This window comes from Amphiprion ocellaris, chromosome 7 (assembly GCF_022539595.1).
Source record: "Amphiprion ocellaris isolate individual 3 ecotype Okinawa chromosome 7, ASM2253959v1, whole genome shotgun sequence".
Taxonomy (NCBI): domain Eukaryota; kingdom Metazoa; phylum Chordata; class Actinopteri; family Pomacentridae; genus Amphiprion; species Amphiprion ocellaris.
Genome location: NC_072772.1, coordinates 31756588 through 31783072, shown reverse-complemented (window position 1 = coordinate 31783072; position 26485 = coordinate 31756588). Strand labels below are relative to the sequence as shown.

General features: G+C 40.4%; 1 protein-coding gene across 9 annotated transcripts in view; it reads right to left on the bottom strand.

Moving 5' to 3' along the window:
* ryr1b (ryanodine receptor 1b (skeletal)) overlaps positions 1 to 26485 on the bottom strand; it is a 77213-nt gene that overhangs the window by 47566 nt on the left and 3162 nt on the right. For all 9 annotated transcript variants that reach the window (XM_023286929.3, XM_055011845.1, XM_055011846.1 and 6 more), the window contains exons 2-23: positions 12302 to 12424; positions 12082 to 12183; positions 8882 to 8956; positions 8696 to 8774; positions 7947 to 8059; positions 7747 to 7846; positions 7381 to 7477; positions 7212 to 7286; positions 5720 to 5876; positions 5446 to 5610; positions 5209 to 5330; positions 4932 to 5118; positions 4279 to 4414; positions 4078 to 4173; positions 2638 to 2756; positions 2305 to 2438; positions 1983 to 2224; positions 1702 to 1894; positions 870 to 1086; positions 688 to 792; positions 200 to 303; positions 24 to 107 (exon numbers count right to left, since the gene is read on the bottom strand). In XM_023286929.3, coding sequence (XP_023142697.2) covers positions 24 to 107; positions 200 to 303; positions 688 to 792; positions 870 to 1086; positions 1702 to 1894; positions 1983 to 2224; positions 2305 to 2438; positions 2638 to 2756; positions 4078 to 4173; positions 4279 to 4414; positions 4932 to 5118; positions 5209 to 5330; positions 5446 to 5610; positions 5720 to 5876; positions 7212 to 7286; positions 7381 to 7477; positions 7747 to 7846; positions 7947 to 8059; positions 8696 to 8774; positions 8882 to 8956; positions 12082 to 12183; positions 12302 to 12424 — 2825 coding nt within the window. The remainder of the gene's footprint in view (positions 1 to 23; positions 108 to 199; positions 304 to 687; positions 793 to 869; positions 1087 to 1701; positions 1895 to 1982; positions 2225 to 2304; positions 2439 to 2637; positions 2757 to 4077; positions 4174 to 4278; positions 4415 to 4931; positions 5119 to 5208; positions 5331 to 5445; positions 5611 to 5719; positions 5877 to 7211; positions 7287 to 7380; positions 7478 to 7746; positions 7847 to 7946; positions 8060 to 8695; positions 8775 to 8881; positions 8957 to 12081; positions 12184 to 12301; positions 12425 to 26485) is intronic.

Here is a 26485-nt window from a genome sequence, read left to right as displayed (position 1 = left end):
ATACAGCCAGAAAACAATCTTACGTCTTGGGGAGCTTGATCTTCTTGAGATTCTCCTCTGCTTTCTCATCACCCATACCGACGTGGCAACCCAGAGCCAAGAGAGTCCTACGGGACGACACAGACATCACCGGTCAACAGTGTCAAAAGAAATAAGCACTCAAGCCAAACCTGCTACATGAGCTCAGTTATAAACTCACTTCAGAGTCTCTCCAGACATCTGCAGGTTGTAGTTCCTCTCTGGTTCGGGCAGACTGAGGAAGTCCACCAGACAAGGATGGAGTTTCTTGTTGTCATCCCTGAACTGTAAAGAAAAACAACAGTTTCTCATTCACAACCTCCCAAAAAATCAATTATTTTTATGCTTTCTTTGCAATAATAGACCATTTTCTGGTGTGATTTTGACAATTTCCCCCTTAAAAGAGTGTAAATTAACACTACCAGTAACCACTCTTTATTGTTATCCAAGGCATTTAAAAACAACGCAAGTGTCTTTTTTGAGAAAATGATAACACAAAGTCTTAAAGTGGGCCTTTCTATTGAACAATGAACTACAGTCTACATACATAAGAGTTTCAAAATATGACTCTCACACTGCTCAAGAGCTCCAAATCACCCAAATTTGCCAGTTTCACATCAATACTCATCTACAGTTGCTTCAGTATTCCAGTGCTGACGCCGTACTCACAGTCCCGTAGGTCCAGCCCTGCTCAATACGAGTGACAGCCCAGAGCTCGTGAATATTCTCCGCCAGCTTCTCTCGGATGCGTTCCAGGTGAGGTGGCAACACGATCTATAAAGGAAAGGGAAGTCAGCAACCGAAAAGTAACAAATATGACCAGAGTCTGATTTTAGTTTCAGAGGTTTTACCTGAACGGTGTCCACAGGGCAGGGGGTGAACGAGGTGTGGGTGAGGGATAAAGTGGGGCCTAGAAGGTTGCGAACACCGTCAAAGTCGTGCTTGTACTCCTTGATGGGTTCGATACGCATCCTCTCTCTGGGCAGCAGAGCTTCGTAACACGGGGCGTAACCGGGTGGCGGCATGAACTTGAAATCTCCATGGCGACCACCAAGCAGGAAGCGAGCCCTTGGGTGACAAAAACAGTCAGTCCTGGTCTTTATCTGTTTGAAACTGAATTTTACGTACTGCTGAAGTCCTTTATGACAACAGGGCATTGATCTTTATACGTCTCATAAGAAAGAAAACATTGATTTAATTTCTGTGCCAGTTCCTGAGCCTATGTTTCCCTTCCTGCTGCTGTCATCAGTCAATGCAACATAACCCCCATCTCAGCACTCTGACGGACCATTACACACAGCAGCTGTAAAATCTCTGTGAGGACAAGACACTGTAGATTTTAAAGAGATTATGGGGGGAGATTTAGAGATAAAGACAAAGATCATTTGAAACTAACAGACTGCAGAAATGTGTCACTTAAAATATTCTGTCATCTTAAATTATTTTTGAATATTTCACAGTTTTGTTTATGTGTAACTACACTCGCAGGGCACAAATTAGCACTAAATGGCATCATTTTAAAAGCTGGCAGCCTTTCTATGCCTGCATCATTGCGTTGCATTAATATTTGTCACTTTAATTCACTGTTGTACCAGTTAAATGAAGAAATTAACATCAATAGAATTAATTAACAGAGAACAAGAAAAGAAAATGGCACCGACAACTTTGTTGTGTTGAACTTACTTGACTCCTGCAGAGAAGCTGATGACGGGGAAGAAGAGGCCGTCCACGTTAAAGTTTTCAAACATGCCCTGAACCGGGTGGCCGTTAATGCGGAAGGAGATGCTGGGCACGCTCAGATCCAGACAGCAGCTGACGACATCATCCGCAGCCAGAGTGTGAGCGCTGGGTGAAGCCACCTGGCGGGCGACGGTACCTGAACAGCAGAGCAGAAAACGAGGGAGTCACGACAACACAAACAGCATCATGGGAAATAGCAAACAAGTTCAGGAAGTAAGTCCCACCTGACCACAGATGCAGACCATCAAAGCCGTAAGAGTAGAGGTCATCTCCTACACCGTTGCCTCCCCAGCCTTCTCCTCCTCCAGGGTAGGGGCTGTAGCCTTCCGTCATAGCCCAGCCCACCCTCAGGTGAGTCGCCTGCGCCGTCACAAAGGGCTCCACATAGTCCACCATCATCTCGTAGTACCACTTCTTATACTGGGTGGACCCCTCACATGTACCCAGGAAGATATTGGGTCGCACGCTGAGTTTACAAGACAAAATATGTGTGAAAAAGAGAAAACCACAACTAGCAGGATGTAAATTCTGCAGCCGTTTAAGTACCTGGTGGCGTAGTTTACAATGTTAGTCTGCAGCAGGAGGTCGCGACCCGGGAGCAGGTTTTCAGTGATGAGGTTCTGGTTGGACCTCACAGCAACACCGTTACACACACAAAGAGAGCGCAAGACATCCAGCACCTACAGGAAAAACACAACTATCACCTCCATTTTTACATGTGAAACCTCCATCCACCAGCTACAACAAACCAGGAAGTGTTTCATGAGGATGCTGCAAAACTCCAAATACCACCTCCAACTGTGTCAGCTGGAGCTAATTAACTTGATGCAGGCAAATGTTCCTTTCCCTCCCTGTTCCTGGCACTAAGAGAAGACAAACCTTGTGGTTCCTTCCATGTTTGTCCAGGAGAGAGATGATAGATTTAATGTGGTTCTCCTGGATGATGTTCAAAACCTCGGGGCTTTCAATTAGGACACAGTACAGCACCTCAAGAATACCTAATGGTAAAGAGAAGGGGGGATATGACAAATTGTTAGCAGATTCATGAATTCAACCTTTATTTAAACTCGAAGCACATTGAGGTGCGAAGGCTTCACTGAAAATGTTAGCTGAGTAAAAGACATCAGCACAAAAATAAGCTCAGAACACAATAAAATATGAAAAGGTAAAATTAGTAGACAGTAATTAATGCTTTTAATTTATTTAAAACAATTATATCAACTAAAACAAGAGCAGTTGGAAGTTAAATGGGATGAAATTATAAAACTGAATTGTCAAAATGTTAGAAAATGAATTTGGATTATTTTGCAGGTTATTCCAGGTTGCAGATGCACAGTAAATAACCTGCAACGTAATCCGGTCATTTGAGCAGGTACAATAAGGGCCCACATTAAAAGACAGTAATGAGTTGATGTAAGGGGGTAAAAAAACAGTAACAGCCTGACAAATCACACCTTACAGAGAGCGAGGGGCATCCAACTTTAGCATACAGCTCTAAATGATGAGTGATATAACTATAGGCAGTCATAAATATTAGTACAGAGTCATGGACAGCATCCAAGGGCTGGAGAGTTGCAGCTGATGTATATATGTATAAGATGTCACCAGAATCCTGGACTGATAAAAAGTTGCCTAAGAAAGTGTTTCCCTACAATGCAGTGGGAGATGTGATTTGTTTCTGCAAAAAAATGAGTTTTTTTGACGTAACATACTCACAGGGGTTGGTACACGACGATATCTAAAACGTGAGCTTCTCTCAAATGCCCAAATATTTATACTCTGTACATTCCTCGACCAGTCAGTGTCGAGATGAAAAGATTGTCAAAAGCAATGTTTTTGACGTTGATGAAAATCTTGTATTTTGGTTTTGCCTACACTGAAAACTAATTCATGTGTACTGAGTGCCACTTCAGCACTACAGTACAGCAGGGTATCATCGGCATAAAGATGTACATTACTGTGGGATAGAGGAAATCTATGTAAAAGATGAACAGCACAGACGGGAGGGCTGAGATTCTAAAGGGTTATGCATAAATAGGTAGAAATCTGAGACAAACTGTCAGTAAAAATATTCTTTAAAATAAATTAAGTGGCTTATATAACACAGTTCTTATTAAAAATCAGAACAAGAAGGTACAATTTTAGCGATTTTTCAAATTAGGTTTCAGCCTAGACTGGCTGACACTGAGATTTGTGCCTGAGGAAAAGCTCACAATAGTTTAAAGTTTTCTCTACATCCAGCCAACATTTAACAAGCAATTAGTCAGTTCTAAAGATCAGGTCTAATTAGTGGATGGATGAAGTGAGAGCATCTGATACCCGAGGAGGCCTCCAGACGGTCCAGTTTGCTGACCAGCCAGTCCAGGTTATCACAGAACAATGCACAATTAGAGCGGTTCCCCCTGATTAGAGAAGCTGTGCAGTGGAAACACAAAGAGAGAAATAAAGTTACTTTATCCAACTGAGACGGCACTGAATTTGTGGATTGTGTTTTGTCAGAGTTCATAGTCATTCTTGTACCCAGCAGCTCATAAAGAAGGTTGACAATCTCCTTCCAAGACTCTGCGGCTTCCTCTCCGGCGAATTCAGAGAAGTGGGCAGCAGTGTTGTACACGTTCAGGCGGTCGATGCACTCCAGCACGATGGTAATCATTCCCTGAGAGTTAAAGCAAAAACACAGCGACCAGGTTAGGCATACATAATCATTCAGGGGATGTTTGTTAGTCTCGTTGATAATATTGTGGTAAAAGTCTGAAAAAGGTTCATTTCGAGGCTCAGATAAGAATTTAGATTGGGGTTTAGACCTCTGAATTACATCACTTAAACGGTTCACAAATATGTGAAAAATGTGTGTACATCCACTTCACAAAATCATCTTTTGGAGACAAAAAAAATGCCGATACAAACACCAAAACAAAGTTAAATTGGTTCAGGTTTATTATAAGTTGGGTTTAAGTAACCTGTGGTGGAGGTAATGGTAAGTCTTAAGGGAATTAATGCAACTTAATGTGTTCACAAGTGACAAGAACAAGTATAAATGGATGTCTTGTACATGCGAGGGCATAAAAGTCCTCCAGGGTGTAAAAGTGAAAGAATTTATTAAAGTTTTCAAAACAAACTGTAAAATCAGGAGCTATTGAGAGTCAGTGTGAGGCTATGAAGATGCAGATTACCTCCTCTTGGAAGAGGTTCTGCCGGTTGCGGAGAGATCGGAGCTTGGTTTGCTTCTCTTCGTGCTCCAGTTCCTCCTCGGGTGGACGAAAGTAGAAGATGAGATCCTGAAGCGAGAGGATGACTCCCTCCAGAGGAAGTGACACTGCCACCGGTGACTTGCTCTTCCCACTCAGGGAGTCCAGACCCCTGCAAGGAACACAAACAGCAGCACAATAAATCTAAAGAAACATCGCTGCATCCTGTCACAAAGAATGGCTATGTAACGTGTACACTTACTTGATGAACTGTCTGAAGAGGCCCGTGGTGCTGTAAATCATTCGAGCGGCCTGAGACTCCTCAGTTTGGGAGCGGGACACAGTTAGAGCATCATCCATGTGGCCCTCCTGGTGCAGAATGACCTGCAGACATGGACAAAATCATGACAGTACAGATCTAAATAGATGTTGTTTATTATTACTTATACAAAATATTCATCATCGTTTCTGGAGGTACGTATCCATTTCGTTTCCTTGCCTTTCTCTTCATCATCCCTAAACGAGCAGCTTTGGCATCCAGGGCAGCATATGTGAGCCACAGGCCTGTGGACACATGCTGGACGAAGCACATAGACTCTCCGTACTTTATCTCTGGGATGCCCATCCCCTCGACGTCACGCTTCTGAGCCACATCCACCTTCTCCTGCTCGGAGGAACCAGGACAAAAAGGACAGATAGGAGAAAAATAAAAGGGATCAATAAGTGAAGAGATTATAGAATAATAAAATACCGAGAGGACTGTTAATTCTGACCTTTGAAGCACGGAAGCAGAATGCGGACAGCTTGGTATTGGCCCTCTCTGGGTCGACCACCAACAGACCTTTTTCCTCATCAAGACACAGGTACCGGCCCGTGGTGATGTGGCGAATACGGAAAGACTGTCCCCACTTCATGTGGCTACCGCTCCAGCTGCAGGCACAACATAGAATCAAAACATACTATTAAAATGCCTGGTCCTGCCAGAGAATTCAGAGGTTTTAGCACATTATAGGCCAAGAAACTAACAGTATCCTAGCTACAAATTTAGAAAATGGTTGTGCAGGCTCCTTGGAATGGAAAATCATTTCTTAACTAATAAATATGAAGCAAATCTTTATAAAATGCTAACATTCTGTGTGAGGAAGTGCAAGTCTCAACTAAAATGAAGTGGCATGAGGTCATAATCGAATGTATATCTCTTTATTACCTAACATGTGTGCTACACTCTAAAAACAATGTGTTCCATAGTTCATGGGATCATTTTATCTCCTACAATGGAGTAGATATTTCCTCTACCATCACAACGAGGCTGGTGTAGGATTTGCCTTTGCTTTTAGTTTTTTCTCATTAACTCCATGTATTATCTGAGCCTTTTGATGTAAATATGTAAGTATGTAAATTTGTAAAAGTCTGTGAGCTGAATTTGTTGCTGTTGTTTTTCTGTCAAAAATGTAAAAAGCTAACAAAATCTTTTGAAATACTACTATAACACATTTCCCATTTTCTCATGGTTATAAATTCTTTAGCAAAGTGTGAAAAGCAAAAAAAACTGACACTTTGTTGACATACAAGTGGTAGTCATGGCAACAGTGCTCTGTGGGTATTTATGACAAACATTTGAGTCCCATTCACACACGTGCACTCCACAACAGCAGAAGAATTAAGTAAACCGAATTAAATAGTGAGGGAAAAATAGAATCCAGATAACATAAGACCCACAGGATAATAAGTTCAGCTCAGTTATTTATTTGCTGAGTTCTTCATTAGCAGTCGGGGAGTCAAAATGTTCTAAAAACAGCTGTCAGGTTTTATTGACGGTCTTTGGGGAAACTCTCTGGGAGAACCTAATTCTCTCTGCCTAATGCACTGCTGTATCTAATGAATCCATCTATCGTGAGTAGGCAGGGAGGAATGTGTCCGTTTAAGGAGAATGAGCCTCCTAGCAGACAGGGTGGTGAATGCAGTAACTCGCTGTGTGGCTCTGGGTGTGTTTGGCATTAAAGAAATTCCAGAAAACACCATGAGGGGGGCTGGCAAATGGTTGAGGACCTTGGCTGCATTTTGTTCTCTTCCCTCTTCCTCAGAGGCAAAAAATATCCCAAAAAAACATAACTAAGATATTTGCACATTGATTCCCCTGTTCCAAACACTCTAGAGAGAAACCTCAGATTTATCACTCACAACAAGCAAACCTGACGCAAATTTAATGTTTAGCAGTTAAATTTATAAATGCCAACATTACGTTGCTATTCGAGGGACAATCACCTGATTCTGAGGGGCTCCAGCCTCCACAGGGATCGAGCCTGACTGCACACAGCGCCGCCTTCATACGAGGCCGTCCTGCAGCAGAGCAGAAACGCATATATGTTCATATGGTAGAAGATGAACGGGAAGTGTTGCTGCTCTGAATCATTCAGCTTCCTTTTCTTCTCACCTGCGCTTTTCCTCTCCTTCCTCTGGTGTAGCGATGGCCAGACACTCGTCCATGTGGCCGTGGAACAGCCTGAGAACGTGACCTCCAGTCAGAAACCCTGGGAAAAGGGAATACACACCATAATGTGGACATCTGTGTATGAATTTTAAAGAAATTTGTGCCTTTCTGGGTGTGTACTCCATGAATCTTTCATGAATCTAAGCCCTAAATTCTCACATTTTCTTCCAGATTCGTTCACATTTTGCAACACAACTATAAAAAAATAGACATATATCACTGTGTATGGGTACATTTGTGTGTGTATATAAGCTGCATTCATAATGACTGTAGAGCAAAAAAGCAAGTCTGCATAAATCAAATTTGTACCCTCAGCTAGCTCGCATCCTGAACTGATTGGGTTCATGTTCCACAGAGTTTGCATGAAGGAGGCGTCCACCATCAGATCTCCACTGGCATAGGACAGATGCTGAGGGCAGAAGAGAAGAAAAGATGGGAAAAAGACTGAGTTTAGCCAAACACATGTGTGTCTAAATCCTCCATTGTGCAGCAACAAAGTGGAGTCTTACCAGGTATCTCTCAGAGGACACACTGACAAGGATGAGGTCGTCTCCCACTCGGACCTTCTCACCTTCTGATCTCTGCTTGGAGGCTGGATGAATAGTCCACCAGCATGCCTCACCTGCAAGAGGAGCAAACAGATATTGATTGATACCTTACAACATACTGCTGCTTCACAGTTATCACTATCACACTGGTATTTATCTTCATCAGTCAAACAACAAAGCTGCAATAAAACATGTAAACTGTTTGTTTAAATTTATGTTAATAGCTTTGTAAAGGTGTAGTTGAATAAATGATTTACAAGTCCCATTTTTCATGTTTCAATCCTAAGTTTAATCATTCAAAATTTAATTCAGTGTCCATATTTTGTATGCATTCATTTATTAACATAAAAATCAAGCTTGAGTTATTATGTGTACCATCAATAATTATAGATGGAGGATTCTTATTGGTATAAAAAGCCTGAGGGGGAGGACAGTGGAAAAAGAAGTGAGATTTTGCCAATAATATAAAAACCTGTGTGCACAGTGAGAAATTCAGCTCCTTATCTCTGCAAAGGCAATCAACTCACAACTTTTGTAAACAAATCTTGATAATGTCTCTGAGTAATGAGCTTCCACCACAGAGGACAACTCAACAAAATTCAAAAACAATATACAGACTTAGAAAAACAATTAAATTGTAGAACTAGAGGGGCTGAGAAATCAGTTAAATGTGGTCTTAGGAAACAGTGAAAAGTCATTTTAGTTTTTACCGGTGGCATCTTCTTGCAAGCCCACGTCGAAGGCCAGCTTGTCCGTGAGGGACCGAGATGTAGTCAAGCAGCTCAGGTACTGGAGGAGAAAGTTTGTATTCAGGACAGAATGCATGCATAATTTTGTTTTCTATCCATTTGTTACTCCATTTATGCCTTGTTAAGCTGCCTGTAGCCGGGCCTTACCATGCCTGAGTGGTGGTGTCTCAGAAGAATGGCATGACCGTACAGTAAAGTACGATGGCCTCCACCTTGGGACGACTGAAGCGAGAAAAGATAGAATTTATTTATTGAACAGGCCAAATGCATCTGGATAAGACAAGGGAGGAAAACAAGGATGTATTTTTAAAGATCCGAAGCTCTGGGCCCAAACTGTAAATGGCTGGACCACAACATGTCATGAACTTCCACTGACATTGTTGTGTTTGTCGAGGCTGTATTTCATGATGTCATGTTGTATGTATAGCCTAATATTCCAGTATTTTACTATTACTGTGCATGTTGCATGTGATGTATAAGCATAGATTCAGTATCTCTTCTCTCGGATGTGCAAAGTGTACCTAAATATTAGCTGAAAATCGCAAGTTGAGTGTGTATTAAAAGTTGTATTTTTAACCAAGATAACACAGTGACATTTTCACCCAAAACAAAAACAATTTACAACATCTGAGTCCATTTGCAGAAACACAAGAAAACAGAGCCACATGAACACAGCAGCAGGAAATTAGGATAAAACTATGCTGTAAATCCTAATTTTCAGAGGAGGTTTCACAAATGATGTGACCGATGAAGTTCGACACAAAGGAGCCACCACAGATTACAATCTCACAGGCACATTAACACAACATCCAACCGTCCTACCTTTTCTCAACATCCAGCAAGGATGCAACAAGAAAACACAGTTATTGTTGTAGACAGACTCACCAAAACAACTATCTGGTCGAGCCAACAGGAAGATAAGCCTGTATGTGAGGTTAAGCACCCATAATCCACTGGGATAAGTCAGGGGCAGGTATGTCAAGCAGTAGCTCGATATCAGGGGTCCCAGGCTGCATTAACACCAGGCTTGATTAGGACAGGTGCTGCTGCTGCTGCCGCTGGTGATGTGTGTGTTTTCCTACGTCTGTCTGTGAGCGTTAAGAGGGATTTTGGCCTGCTGGTGTCCAGTTTCCCCATCTATCCCTGACAGGCGGCTGGGACACTGCGCTGGGCTGCATGCCATGCTATTCTCATCCTCCTGCTCATCATCACGGCTCATCTGCATCTCTCAACTCCTGTGAAGCAGGAGCTGTCCAGACTAGTCATCATTATGCAGCTAATTAAGGTATTACCCTCAACCAGACAGTTTCATTCATGTGTCATATCAAAAAAAAGTTGAAATACTGTATGACACTGTCAATATTCTTTGCTAAATTAGTCCTTACTGCTATAACTGATGTTTTGAGAGTTTAGCTGTGATTAAAATTCACAGTAGCTGTAGTTAAAATGTTAATAAAACATTACTATTTTAGTATTTTAGGCTATGCTTGCCTGGAAATCTACTGGAAAAGAAAAAAATACTCCATGAGTTAGCAAACTTTTAGCTATTTTAAACCTATGCAGTGTGTATTAACAAGTCTTAATCATAAGCAGAGTTTTTTAGTTTGTGTTAAGTCTGGTTTTGCAGCAGTAAAAAATGCACATTGTGTATAAAAAGGAACAGAACTCAGCTTGACAAACAAAGAACAATGTCCTAAAAACAAAACCAACAACATCAAGCAAGGCAAAGTAATGATGAGAGCATGACGATAAATGCGCTGATGATATTTCTGCATGAAATGAAAATTAATGATAGAAGAGGTACGTCAATCATAACGGACAGAGGTGTAGTTATTAGTAAAAAAAATGCATAGAAGTGATAAATCCTGCTCACTACAACCTTGACTCTAGCTTTCCAACTCATAGTAATAATCATACCAGTATCTATTTAGTCTTTAATATCTCAGGATAAATGCTTATTCTCTAGAAAATGTATGTGTACACATGGAGCTCATCAGTTACTGCTGCTGAAACTGAATCACAGGTGCATAAAACAGTCACCACCTTGGGTTTGGGGGGGCTACACCGACATGAATCAAGACGTGTAAATGATACAGCGCTATTTCATTCATAGGACATCTAGCTGCCAACAGGACAGGAGCAAGGACAGTTGCCAGGTTGGTTGGGACACACATGACAGGAAATAAGACATGTTAACAGACATACCCATTTGTCCAAATCGACTGCCTGCTTGGCACAGAGCAAGAAGGGGAGGGGAGGGGAAGGGGTGTCAGATAGCAAGTTAAAAAAAAAAAAAAAAAAAAAAAAACATAATAAAATAAAAGCCAAAAATAAGTCCATCAATGGCGCTCGCATAGACTGAGGGGCTATGATGTACGATATGCAGCGTGGTGAACTTCGACATTCATATTTAAAAGGTTGAATCTGCGTTTAAACAAAAAAAGTAGCGGGAAAAAAGATAGGACAGGAGCTTAATATTAAACCCAGTCTGTTAGAGGGCTGTTACACACACAAATACATTTATAAAAATGGGCATACACACATAAAAAACCCTGTCTTTTTATAATTATAACGGGAATACATTATAATACTAAAGACGCTTTGAAGCTGAGGTTAGCAGTGTTTGATTAAAAACACATTTTAGTATATCTAGTCGTGTTCAAAACAGAGGAACAATGTCAGTATCAGAAATTATATGGCTTCAAATAAGTACAAACTGCCTAATTTTTTATTTAGATGTTTTATTTTATAGTAGTGAACTCTGAGATGCAGCAAATAGATCGATTGGAAATTATACTATTTGTAATGCCATGAGATGACGTGTTGTGAATTGGTGCAATAAAAATAAACTTTAATAGAATTTCACTGAATTGAAATTGTTGCAGGGTAACACCACGTTGTTTTTGTGCTACACTTTGCTGAACACCTCATTGTAACATGCCGGATGTAAAGATAAAATTGGTGTTCAGTTGCTTTGTTACTCTGAGAAAGACAGCAGACATGCACTTCCAAAATTACTGTTGTGTTTCCATCAGTAGAACACACTGAAGCAGTGAAAACGATATGAAAATTTTCTGCTCAGTCAAATCTGCCTGCAAACTCAGATTGCAAGCTACAAATGCAGCAATCAGAGCTGAAATTGAGGTCTATTGTCGTGTAACACTGAGACAAACGGGATAGAAGCAGTGAAATTGTGTAAGAGAACAGTATTTCTTTAATCAGTCAGAAAGAATTATGAAAATCCATGTAAAAAAAGTCTATTTCTCTGCCATTTGTTATTCATAGGACACACTGATCTAAACACGTGTGCATCTGTGTGTCTTCTTGTGTATCTAGTATGAATCTACCTCAGTCATGTCCACTGTGTTGGCCAGCATCTCCTGCAGAGCTCGCACTGAGAGGGACTGCTCCAGGATGAAGGTGCATATGGCCAAGTCCGGAGGCACATTCTGCATTAACAGCACAAAGGAAAGCAAAGTTGATAAAAAAAAAAAAAAAAAAAAAAAAAAAACAAGGTTATATTTGACGGGACAAACCAAACAGGCAGGAAGGCTCACGGCTTTTTACCTGAGCGTTGGACGTGGTTTCCAGGAAGCAGAGGCGGTTGCCGAAACCCTCGCAGGATAGACATAATTTAATCTGCTGCTCCTTCAGGACGGAGGCAGTGCACTGCAGAACCACCTGGTCATCCTGCAGCCGGGACACAAACAGACAGTCACATTATTATTTCATGCTCCCATTCCCAATTCAGCCATTCCCTTAAAATCTGTGTTGCCGGTTGTTCCTGCTTGGCCAGCTATTTTCATATTTTAGCTTTTTTTTTTTTTTTTTTTTAAGCAGTGTGAAATAAACAAAAAGACTTGATGCTGGATGCAGGTTTTGTTACGTGAATTGCTGACCTTTTATTGACACGCTCAGCAATGAGAACAAAAGAGGAAAACTTGCCTACAGCACATTTTATAAAAAGGCACCTGCTGTACAGCACACAGTGACCAAAAATGTTGTCCAAAGTATACTTTAAGAATGATGCATTTTATGCTTTTTACCGAGATTCGCTCACAGTGATGCTAATACACTTAGCAAACTCTTGAAACTTGGCTTAATTATATTATTAATCTGTCACACTGAAAGGGTATTAAAGTTATGTAATTGTAAATTAATTTTAAAGTGCCATAATAACAACACTAGCAATAAAGGAACTTTGCAAAGATGGACAACATTATGTGATGCTCATATTGTACCTAAATGAATGAAAGAAAATGGTCACCTGCAAAAAAGACAAAAATCTACTTTGAAAATCAGCGACTAAATGGACACAAGTTGTTGCAAAGGAGGCAAAAACCACTGATGTGTTTTGAAATGGCCGGCTGACAAAGCTGCAAACTGCTCGTCAAGTAGCAAGAAGCAGCACAAAAGCTCCACACAACTCCATTGCACAAGCAGAATGCTAACAGTCAGTAATTTGTTGCTCCTCGTCAATGCCTGCACCCTCCAGAGACTGGTGTAAATACAGCGATAAACACCCCTCCCACTGGAAACCCACACCTGACACTCCACATTCTCAGCTGCTCCTTCTCCTCCGTCATTATGTAAGTGGGTCCATCGTTTAACCTGAGTAATATTCCTCTCCACTGTTCTGGACACATTCCTGACTTTTCCCCCCTCTCGTCTAACAACTAATGAATCACTCTGTCTTCTCGTTCTTGACCCGCTCTCCGTCTGGCCTCGGCGAATCCACACCAGTTATGTGTCGTGACTTATTGTCAGGAATAATCGCTTTGAAGCGAGGAGGCCGACTGGCAACGCAGGCAGGAGTTTGCATGTCTGTGTTTATGGCACATAACAGGAAAATGGAAGGTGATGCAGATCAGTGACCTCATAACATGTACTCCCCTCTCATACCCAGAGGCCTCTAGTGTTTCTCTGGCTGCAGAGTGGCCTCCTCTTCCTTTGGCCGGGCTATCATCTATCTCTCCTCAGCCTAGAAATGTCTCCTCTGTCCTGTCCTCATGTTCCCTGCTTTGCACTCAAGAAAGTGGAGCAATGTGTCCTCTCTGTTTCATGAGCAACAGCACTCAATATACAACTCAAGTGTTGCTAAAACTGTAAGGGGAACGTGCAAACATGACTTTCTCGAAGCATCTGTGGAGAAGAGAATCGACTTTTCAAGGATGTCAAGCAAGCAGTGGAATATCTTCCCCACCATCCTCGTACGACAACAGTACCTGAACGACACACCAGACTTAGACCCTATATGTGCTTCAGTGACGTGGATTTTGTTCAGCACAACTTCCTGCGCATCACAGCTGTTCTGAATAAAGAGGTCTGAGGATGGATAAAACGGGTTAAAGTTGTCGTGTTTTCAGTGCATTAAGACTCAAACGACAGTCCCCATTAAGGAGATGGGGCTGAGCTAGTGGGTGTCTAAAAGCAGACTGAAGTAAGCCAGTGACTCATTGCTCCGAGACGAGATGTGCGATCGGATGACAGCCGTAGACGATATATGTCCCAGCGTTATACAGCAGTGCTGCCCGGCGGCCTCCATCTATTTCAACAGCTACAGTCTCACCTGGTGGACTTACTCAGCTTCAATCACTCTCCTTCTGGAGCCAAGATCAAAAAAGAAAAAGTGCTGTTAGGTGACTGAGAGAGCGAAAGCATCCAGGGACTAAACCTGCACAGAGAAATGCAGGCTTGGATGAAAACACTATATTTCATTGCCAGTATCAGTTTGTCAGAGTGTAGAACGTGTTTTTTTTGCTCACAATGAATAATATTATTACTGAAATATATACACTACCACTCAAAAGTTTGAGGTTTTCCATGAAAACACACTTTTGTTCATGTGCTAACATAACTGCACAAGGGTTTTCTAATCACCAATGAGCCTTTCAACACCATTAGCTAACACAATGTAGCATTAGAACACAGGAGTGATGGTTACTGGAAATGTTCCTCTGTACCCCTATGGAGATATTCCATTAAAAATCTGCTGTTTCCAGCTAGAATAGTCATTTACCACATTAACAATGTCTAGACTGGATTTATCATTCATTTAATGTTATCTACATTAAAAACACTGCTTTTCTTTCAAAAATAAGGACATTTCTAAGTAACCCCAAACTTATGAAGTAATCTGGATTTTGATGAACTGCAAAACAAACTGCAAAACCTTGTTGTGTTGTGCAGGAAGACAAAGAACCAACTTTCCTCCTACAAACCTACAGAATTCTCAAACTTTTATAGTATTTTATAGATTTAACCTGTCAAGTGTGATTCAAAGCGCCAGACAGAACTTCAGTTACTGTCAAACTGGCTGCCGGAGAGGACATACGCATAAGCGTCTGCCAGGATTTGCCAGCACTTTGTTGGTAAATGGATAAACCGGTTATTCCATCCTGCATGCTGCTTCACTCAGAGTTATAAAGAGTTCTAAAAGCACTCTGTTGAATGCATCAGCAGCTCCATGGCGGTGTCCTTCCAAGAGTCACACTGCGTGAATCACTTCCAATCCAACCACGTGAAAAGCTGACTTGGACACCACAGAAACCCAGAGGCTTAACTCACACTTTTATTAATAGAAGCAGCTTTTAGGATTTGAAGGATGTGCACCTGACTGGTCATTGTAAACCAAACACAAGTCCTGATTATTTGCTAATCTCTCATAGCTGACAGAGCAAAGACAGATGAGTGACACCAGGATGTGATGGTTATTATCCACCTGACCTAGTGGACTTATACCTGGGTGGTAAAGAGATGTACATGAAACAAATCTGATGTCTGAACAGCATGAAAGGTGTTGGGTTACAGTTAAACACCATGTTTGGACTTGGCAGCTGAAGCACGTGGGCTATGCGGATGCTCGGGGTCAAAAGGAGAGGCCGAGACAATTGGTTCTTAATTGGCAGACAGTTAAACAAACAAACAACCACACAAGTGCGTGCAAATAGAGGCGCGTAATGCAGCAGAGATTTACAGCCAGAAGCACAGATAGCGCCTGAAAGCGGACACCTTTGTATACTCGGTGATGGCGCAGACAGAGGGTAGCCAGGCTTCCCCAGCCCAGCAGGCACGGTGCCCGAAACACAGGAAACAAGCAAACAAACAAACAAACAGATGCACAGCGGTGAGCAATATCTGCACCCTCCAGTCCTCGAATGGAAAACTAAACTGAGAGATAGCACGAGGTGTGATTCTACGACCGTGAACAAAGCGGAGTGTGTGTTAGTGTAATGTGTGTGTGTGTGCTGTGATACTTCTATATGTGGAACGTCCTTAAATTCAGGGAGACAACTGGGGCAGCAGAACCTTGGACATACAGCAGGGCATCGAGTTTATCTGGGATGTAACACTTTAGATGCACTGATGTGAATGCAGCATCCAGCTCAGTGCAGACACATTTCTAACCTCTAGGTGGTTTGTCTTCTGCACTAGCAGGTGATTTGTTACGGTGGGGGGGCTGGAGAACCCAAGCACAGACACAGAAACTGGCAGACAAGTAAATAAAGGAAAGAGTTTTATTAAACCAGATAACTAAACCAATACATAAAATGGAGAACCAAACTGGGGGGACCGAACTAAACCAAACTACTCACTTAATCTACAAAATTAAAGTGAATAAACAATACTAAGCTAAAGAGGGGTACTCACAAGACGGGGGGAACTGACAACAGAGGGGGAAGACAGGCTGAGGGAATCCAGGGGCAGACAGAGGCAAGGCAGGAAAAACAGGCTGGAGACTGAAGCAGGGCTGGTGAGAATCCAGTAGGAGAACTGAGTCCATGTGGGGAAAATCCAGGAGGGGGTAAAACGGAGTACAAAGGTGGGGAAGCAAAGTCCATGCGCAAACTGAATCTCAGAGGGCAACAGAATCTAAGAAGGGAAGGTGAATCTATGATCCGGCGGGGAGTGAATGGAAGCATGGAGCTTAAATACTGGAGGTGAGGTAGAGAACAGGTGAATGAACTAATTACTGCAGGTGACGCTCATTGCAGTAATCAGCTGATGGCAGAATGCAGGCAGGTGAAACAGAGAGAGACATGAGGGAGAAAGGAGGAAAATGGGGAGAAAGGGGAAAGAAGGGCAGGGGCTGGAGCAGGATCATAACATGATTAGCTTTGATTCCGGACTTGTTGACAGCTCAAAATTGCAAATTGAAGCAAATGGACTTCTAGTTATAATCACAAAAAGCAGATTTCCTGACTTTGAGTTGCATGATGGCCCAAAAAACAAACAAGTTTATTACACCAGCCATTCTCCTCATAAATAAAAATATCCAGAATTTTTTTTTTTTAAATTATGTCCAAATTTTCTGATATGATTATGTTTTTCTGATAAATAGATCATAAGGTAATGTCAAGCTCCAAAATGACATAACAAACTTTTATCTATTTATCTATTTATTGCAATAAGATGTTTTTTCACAGCAGAATCAATAAAAATATACACATCCACAGATAACCATTTGTTTTGTTTTTTTTATTAAAAATTTTCTGATATAGGTATATTTTTTTCTCATCTAAAGTACATATTTTTTGTTTGGACAACTAATACAGCACAGTATTTATGTTTTTTTTTTTAATTTATATTGCATCCTGTGGGGTTTCACAGCAGAGTTAATAGGTATTTTTTTTTAATTTATTTTAAAATGAATATGTTACTTTTAATACAGTGTGTATTGTTTCAACATGAATTATTAACAGTTCATTTCATTGTACTATTTCAGCATCACTCTCAGACAAATGAAAACCTGCCCAGCAATCAAATCATTCCTATCAAACGAATACCATATCCGTTCTTTCTTTTACGGCTCCAGATTTCTGCCTCGACGCTCTCATTAAACGGTGCTGATGCAGGCCACCCGAGGGCATCGATTATATTTCTGTAGATGTGAGTGAAGAGAGTGAGGGACAGCACATTGCACAGCATGTGGGTGGAGGAGAGGAACAGTTCAATAAGGGCCGGTGATGGGGTTTCCCTTTGAAAACGGGAAGAGACCATGCAGGTGCACCATCAGCATCCTCCATCAAAGAGTGCAGTCTGAACGGCCTTGTGGCATCCTCGCTCTTGAATCATGCACCCTGACTCATGTTTTCTCTTCTGCTCTACACTATAAATTAGCTATACCTAAAGAATAAAGAGAAAAATCTGTCAAAGAACCTTTATTTTGCATCTTTCTTCCAAACAGTTGTGTCTTTTGTCATCATTCTCTTCAATAACTGCTCTTTTTACTGAACTTTTATTTAGGTTGCATACAGTACAGTCAAGATCTTTTACCATTTCACCTCTAAAAACACTCAAATCATCTCCTCACTGCAGCGTCAACCAATACCGAAGCACAAGTCACACATTTTCTTGCAGGTAACTGCAGCTGACAGCCCATGAGACTGAAAATAAACCACAAATTCAGGCCTGTACTGACATTTATGAGGTGAAAATAAAGCATTGTGCAAAGGGTTTTGGGCCTTTATTATATCAGCAATCAGCAATCAGGTGTCTGATTGGTCCCAGATTCCCTCTGCAGCATCCGGCAACAACCAGATTCATAAAGAACTATCTTCAGCAACATGGAAAAACTCCTGCAACAGATGGCGTGGCCCCCAGTGAGCCTTGAGTTAATCTAAAGATATATGAAGAATGAAACAACAATAGAGCTGTAGTCACTATGCTTGGATCAAACTACCTGGCAAGTATCACAAAAAACTGTGTGCAACACTATAAAAATTTTGTAAAAAATGTTCATAAATTTTACGGTGGAAAACTGTTTAACCAAAATGGTAAAAATCTGTAAACTCGAAATCTGCTTGATACAGTTTATATAACACTGAATCACCACAAATAAGTTAAATTTGGAAGAAAATGTCTTTTTTTAAACATTTTTTTCTCTTGAAAATATACATTTCCCTGCACTTGCACAGTTATTTCATGGAAAAATGCCAAAAACATCAATGCTCTAATTTTTGCAATTATTTCTTGAAAAGAATACAATTTTTCACAGTTGTGCTGATAACGGAAAAATCTGTAGCATTTATAACAAGTGAGATGGCAATTTTTGCATTATTTCATGTAAAAAACACAGTTTGTACCTTTCAAATTGATTTGTGTTAATAACAGACAAATGTTTCATGTTTATGGCAGCTATAACCGAATTTTTTGCTAAAAATACACATATTAAATGTTAAATACATTAACTGTTGTGCTGATAATGGAAAAATGCTGCAATGTTTATAACAGGTCACACAAATTTTGCTTTATATGGTATTTTCATGTAAATTTTCAAGTAAAACAAAAACTTCTCTTTGTTAGAGTAAAATATGTAAATAAGCACATCTTCTAACCGTAAAATCAACAGAATCAATACATTTCTTTACAGTAAATGAAGAAAATGTTTTACCGTAATTTTACAACCACAGCTGCCAGACTTTTACCATAAGAATAACTTCCTTTTTTATAGTGAAGTGTCTTTTAACCAGGAGAATTAGTGTAGTAGTGTAGTGTAGGGGAAAATGTTGTCACTTGGAATATTAATACGATTTTTTTTTCTGTTTACAGGACTTTATATGAAGTTAATTTACAGCACCTAAAATTAATATTTTTGAAAAACTGCAACAAACAGCACCTCAATTACACATTAAACACAATATTTTCTCACTAAGGGAAGTTAAAGTTAAAAGATAAAGGCTAAAGGGTATTCAATATAGGCTCTATGTACCTACACAAATGTACTATGAACTGTGCTCATATTTGATCTGTTAAACTACTATTATTGCTTTTACTGTGTCCACCATTTACACCCTGATGGCAGAAATATCACCACAGGTCCCTAAGTATTACTAAACATTCAGTAGTGCACATGTGTCCAACTAATTTCTACAGTAAACTAATGCTAAAAACTAAAACTAAAAACTTGGTAACACTATTTTAGTTGAGCTGTTGTGCAGGAACAGCTCAACTAAAATACTGAGAAGTCTCTCTTCCTTCTTTCTCTTCCTTGCTGCTCAGTAATTCACAAATTCCAAACCCTTTTGAGTGACTTCTATAATAATATGTTGATACTTTTCCTATTATGACATTAATATAACAAACTTTGAACACTCAAAACCTTGAAAATAATGCAAAAACCACCATACAGATTTTTACAACAAGCTTTGCTCTGTTGCATCAAAGCTGCAGCTTGTTTCCTTCTGCTTTGGCGTCACAACACAACAAACTTAAATGCCACAAAATGTGTTTCTGCCTGACAGCTAAAAGTGTTCATGAAAGATATCCTGCTCATGGCTTCAGGCTGTTGATTTTTGTTTGTGCAACACAGGAGCAAATCCCCTGCAGGCTGACTGACAGCAGGACACCAAACAACAACACAACTGTTATCTCACTTATGCACGACTATAGGACTAAACAGCTCAGGCTGCATGCATTTGAAAACAAATCACAGGCAAACTGAGGGAAAGCTTCGCCCCGCTGTTCCTATAAGTGTGTCTGTGCTTTGAGTTGTGTGTCTAATGTGGTACAATGACTTGCAGATAAGTTCTGCAGTATGAAGTTGTTTGTGAGAGACAGAACTGCTGATAAATCTTCCAGCACAAAAGAAGTCGAGAACATTCAGACTTTTATCTTTTTAATACGTGGCTTTCGCTGCTGATGCTCTCCTTCCTATTTGTTTCAATGCACTCCATAATATCTCTGTTCACTCTATTATTCAATCGCCTTCCTCTTTTCTGTTCTTTTACTCCATTACTTCCAGAGCTCTGCTCTGGGCCTTCCCCCTCCACTCCACTCCTATTTTAGTTGGCTGCACCTGTCACTATCACATTCCCTCCTTCTGCTGACCAGCAGATACTTAGAGGTCTCACTTGAAGAAAGAGCCAACAGAGACTCTCGTTGGCAGGGGAGACATTGAACACTAACCTCTGCTTCTGAAGAGCAGAAAGAAAAAGTAAAATCAACCCATGAATGCCAAAAAATGATTAAATTTGAGCAACTAAAGACGCTTAAAGCTTAGTAGGTTACACATTTCAGCAAAACTGGTAACAGAATTAAGGTTAAAGTCTTAACATCAGCTGCTTTATTTGCTAAAGGTTCGTCTCTTTCAAGGGTGCAAACAAAAAGTACGCTGATAAGAAAGATGTCTTCTAAATAGAATAACCATGTTTCCCTATTTCATAATTTCCCCTGACAGCTAAGCTACCAGCTACTCCAAGCTGACGCCGTGATAATTCACAAATCAGATTCTAAGGAGCATTTAATTTTGATTGCATTAGCACACTGTGTGTTTTGACAGCTCACACACATACACACACATGGCTTGGACTTGGACTGCGGCTCAGTTAAACTGCTCCAAACTAGCAGACATCAAACATTAAACAGCCTTTGCCCTTTGAAAGATGATAAGTCTGGCAGACAGCGGCGATTCAAAGGAAAGCACCATTATGAATAAATTATTTCAGCTGGCCTGGATCCAAAATCCATTCTTCCAAAAAAAAAGAAAAGAGAAAAAAGCCCATTTGCCTTAAAAATAGGCAAAGTACCTCCCTGACCGGCCGACCTGTGCAAATCTGATGTGCAGTCCTAAAATTGAATAAGATTTGTTGAGGAAGACCAGCAGCATGACTTTGTTGAAATCAGATTACAGCCTAATATCCTGAGTAAACAGGACTGAAGAAAAACTGAAAATGTGAATATTTGCACATCATACTGCTGTGTTTCAGAGAGTTTAATGTCGTCTTCTGTTTCCATTCATTTGTTTAATATTTATTCGTCCATATCAAATAATATGAGCAAATGAAGACAAAGTTACACATTAATGTAAATTAAAGCAGAAACAATTGATTGGTTGTCATTCATTAAATGAATCACTATTGACTACAACTGCAAGTATTTTAATATTAAATAAACTGACTTAAATATTTTGAAGAAATGAAAATCTAAATTCTCTGATTCCAGCTTTGTAAACATGAATATCTTCTTGTTTATTTCCTCTGCTATTACAGCATGAACATTTTTGTGGTGCAGACAAAACAAGACTATTAGTTGCTAATCACTAAATAACTCCCAAATAACTACAATTGCAAATATTCTGATTTTAAATTAACCGGTTTGAACTTATTGTTCCTCTCCTTCTCTGTGCCAGTCAACTGAATATCTTTGGTTTGTGAACAAAACAAGACTTTTGAAGACTTTAGGAAACACTGATGAACATTTTTCACCAATTTCTGAGAATTTTCAGACCAAACAACTAATCAGGTAATTGAGAAAACAACTGATTGATTAATCAGAAATGAAAATAATTGTTAGTTGAAGCTAATTTGCTGTTTACAGGGCTTGTACCAACAGTCGGCTGCCATATAAATGATCTGCAATGCAAAGTATTCATGAATTTGTAGAATAAAAATTGTATATAGCTTATTAGTTGCAGAGTGTGTACCTGCGCACACAATGCAATTGTTAATTATGTACGTTTTTATTTGTATGTGATTAAAACTGTGCCTAATAGATTCACTCTGAGTTTGGTTTTTGGCCAAATTTAAAGGAGGTTTGACAAAATATCCCTCTGTCATCTACAGTTCACCTCACTTTGCCACCTCTGGATTGTGCGAGTGGAAATATGGACACACAAGCAGCACAACAAGACAGTGATTGTGTAATACTTCCCCTCTCCCTGTCTGTCTCGTGCCTGAAAGAGCAAAGCTGACCACCTGTTTATTGTGTAAACTGCTTTGACCCGAGCAGGCCGACGAACAGGTGCTGCAAGAGCGTACATGCATGTGTGTCTATGTGAGATTGCGGTTGTGTTGTCGTCCCACCGAGGATGTGTTCATCTCCCGGGCTCAGCACTTCTAAAGCCGTGTTTTGCTCTCACCCTCCTATAAACCGTCCGTCATCTGCAGTCATTACAGAATCCGCTGCTACTGTAGCTCAGTCAGTGTAAAAAAAAACAAAAAAACAGGGAAGACGGAGGACAGCTGGGATGAAAAATGAGCAGAAACTCTCTGAACAACTAAACAGGAAAAGCCATCAAATAAAATGTGTGTCATAGTTTTGGGTTTCCTCAGCCAGTGTCATCTCGACTGCAGAGATCAGCAGCCAGATCTCACAGGGGGGAAAAAAGCAATACAGACATGATGGTATTACACTTCCTCTGGGAAACATAATGTGCTGAAGAAAAAAAGAGAATACAGAGGGAGGAGGAAAGTGATGAAAAGTGAGCGAAACATTTTGGCAGAATTTAGTTAGGAAACCCTGCAGGGGCAGAGGTGTATGGGGCTGGTTTCAGCACCTGAATTCGATTGTGTTGCCTTGTTTACTGTTAGATCTGATAAGGTTTGACAGCACTTAATCCAATCTGAATGCAGTGTTGAATAGGTGCAAATATTATTCGCTGTATTTACATTTAAGTTTAACTAGATTTAAGTGATGCAAATAATGAATTATGACGCAATCATTTCATTTTATCTGTTTAAAAAATGTTTTATTAATTGCTTTTTGATATTTAAACACAGGAATTTATGATAAAGATTTTGCGAATAGAGCTTAGCAAATGTGAGCGTTATATTATCTCGGAAGGTCATGCAGCACTGGCCTTGCTGGTATGAAAAGCTAAAGTGGTTACACATGATCACCTGGGATCCTTGTCACCACCCTGTATTTGTTTTCTGCATCTCTTTTGTCTACAAAATAAAAAGCAAAATGGCAAAAATCAGTCAATAAAGTCAGTAAAACCCCTAAAATCTTTGAATCCTGCAAACGCCACCAGACAACCATCATCCAAAAACCAGTAAATTGTTGTTTGAATGTTATTTTGCCTTCAGAATCGTGGTCCTTTGTGGTTTTTCTTGCAGATCTCTGGCTGGGCGGAGCTTGAAATCATCATTTTATTCCCTTGGTGCACCTGGCCAGAGTCTTAAGGTCATTTAAATCTGATGCTGAGCTACCTGCTCTGCATGTTCTGGTGCATTGTGTTGGTTTCCTTTAACAACTGGCTTCACATACTTTCATCCAGCACTGAATCTCACTATCAAACCTTATTCTGATTTGCGTTTGTTTAATAAATTTAAGCAAGTTCCAGTAAGAGTCTCCCTTCTTTGTTGCAGCCTGCAAGAGAGTTGAAACAAATTGGGGGCTTGTCCGGGGAAAACACACTGCATTAAAACTCCTCTGCACTTCACTTTACAGCTGGAGTTGGGTGACACTGAAGGACTGTGGTTTAAAAAGTTGTGCTTCTTTAAACCAGGACATCCGGTGACCTTTTAACCTGTAAATCACCAAATCTCTGCTCATTGCAAACATAACCTCTCATACAATTCACACAATAGGGGAGTCCACAGGGCCGTATTGACCATAAACATCCCAACTGACTGTCACAACAACACACAATGTCTCTGTTCACGACACACACACCAGTGTCTACGCATGCACACACACCACGTCTCCCAGAGGATGCTCGCAAGTAGGACACTGACTCCTCCGGTCTCTCCCTGCAGAGCATGTGCACTTATAGTGGCACGCTATAAAAAGAAACTGCTGTTATAGACTGGAACTCGAATGGCCCTTAAACTCACTCGGCTGTGTGATTTACACGCCGAATGTGGCATCGTGAAACAGTGACACAGCTTTTAGTATCACCGGCAGAGAGAAACGGTCCGGGATGTTGACGTCCATGTTTACAGCACGGCGAGACGTTTCAGCAGCCGGAGGAGAGCAAAGACTGCCGGCTACCGCAAGCTCAGTTGGTCTGTGACAGTAAATGTGGGGGCTGAAGTGCTTGCAGGGGGTTTTGTCTGTTTTTGGGGGAGGAGGTTGAATACTGGATATCTGTAGTTCAACAGAGAGCATCCACTTTACTACTGTACATGAGGTGGCACAGCCGAGGCCCGCTTGTGAGTGTTGACTGTACATCTATTGAAGCCTCACTCAGTGCTGTATGAGTCACAGGCCGGGGCTGTAATAGAACAACACTATAAAACCAGACTAGAATAGAGCAGCACTGCTGAGTAATCCGCGTATGGCCTTTTGTAATTAGTGAAAACGATCGCTGGAGACGCGTTGAAGATGCCCATAATGCATAACATTTTCCTGTGTTCCCCATCTGCCACACTGAACAGCGTTCAACATTTAAAGACTCTAATCTTCCCTTCTTTATCTTCACTTACTATTAAACAACCCCCCCATGAGAGAGCATTAAATGCAGCAGCGTCGCATTGCATTACTCCCAAACTCCCACGGCTTTTCTTGTTACTTGGAGGAATCCCAGCAGGGGTGAAAAACAACCGAGAAACTGATAGAAATGAAGGGACTAACAGGATTACAATGCTGTCGTTTCTTGGGGTTTTTTTTCAGCTCCTTTCTCAAAGAGACATCAACAGGTTTCACAGTCTGCAGAAACACCTACATGCTCACAGTTGCTTTCACAGAAGAGAAGAGCAGCTCATATTATGAATTGTAGTGTTGCACGTATCAAAGGGGTTCACTGATTATAAGACTGATCAAATATTCGTCTTTTTTCTCATTATCAGTATCATTTTTTTAAACAAAATGATTCCAGATAAAACAAACTGATGTAGAAATGTGCTGCTTGGGCTCAGCCTTACTAGCACTGAGGGATCATTTTAATGAAACATACTGTATGTAAATCATGAAGATATTTCAATGAAGTTTTCTGCTGGAGTTTGTCTTATTCTAGATTTTGACACCAAGATCTTCAATTTTATCGCAAATCAGTTCCAAATATCACTTACCGCGTGCTTGATTAGCAATAATTGGTATCTGCACTAAAAAAACAATTCAGTGAAATCCCCAAATTTGCCATTGAATATAGTGGAAATTTCATTTAAGTTCAATATATACTTTATAATTAATTGCTCAACTCCTAAGAACAAACCTCATGTGCATAAACCACGTGCATAAAGAGAATACGCAGGAGAGTAAGATATATAGAGCAGCTGGCAGCCAACTGCAATGCTAATAAATCACAGAGTTCACGTACTATATCATTTAAGTTGGTATCAAGTTAACGTAAACCCCACAAGAATTTTGGTCATTTCAGCCCCAAAGACACCATCGAATACATCTCATCACTGACTCCACCGCTGCAGCTCTGATGTGAAACACGATTTGCTTCTTATGTCTCCGTCTTGCATCAGATTCTGTGTTAAGGTTTTGAATAGACTTGGTTTCACCAAGAGCTCAGAGCTAAAGGAGGATGTCAGCTCTATGTTTCTGCACACGATTCCTGGCAGAGTGGAAAATCTAAAAAGCCAATTTTGGATGAGTTGTCATTTGTTGGGAATTTTGCTTTAAAGAGCCACTTGATGCATTGTCTGATTTAAATTTGAAATTTTTAGGACTTAAGAATGATAAATCTTAAATATTGTCATTTATTTTTAATTTTAGCTACTATTAATGCTGTATTGTTGTTGGTTATCTTAATCTACAAGCTCTTTTATAAATTTTAAAGGCCCCGTCTCTTGAAAATCAAGTTTTGTGCCTTGTTTACGTGTCTATATAGTGTTTTTTATAAGCTGCTAGCCATAATATAAGTGATTTGAAGTGACATTAAAGCTGCAGTGCACCGATGACAATTTTAAAAACACTAATCCACATGAACAGGGTTTTATACGTAAAAAGACCTAAGGAACAAATCCTGTCAGCTGGCTTTCTGCAACATTATTCTTCTTCTGAATTGGTTCAAACACCTGTGGATGAAGCACTTTAATATAATTACTCTGCCAAGGAACGCAACACAGGTATGTGACG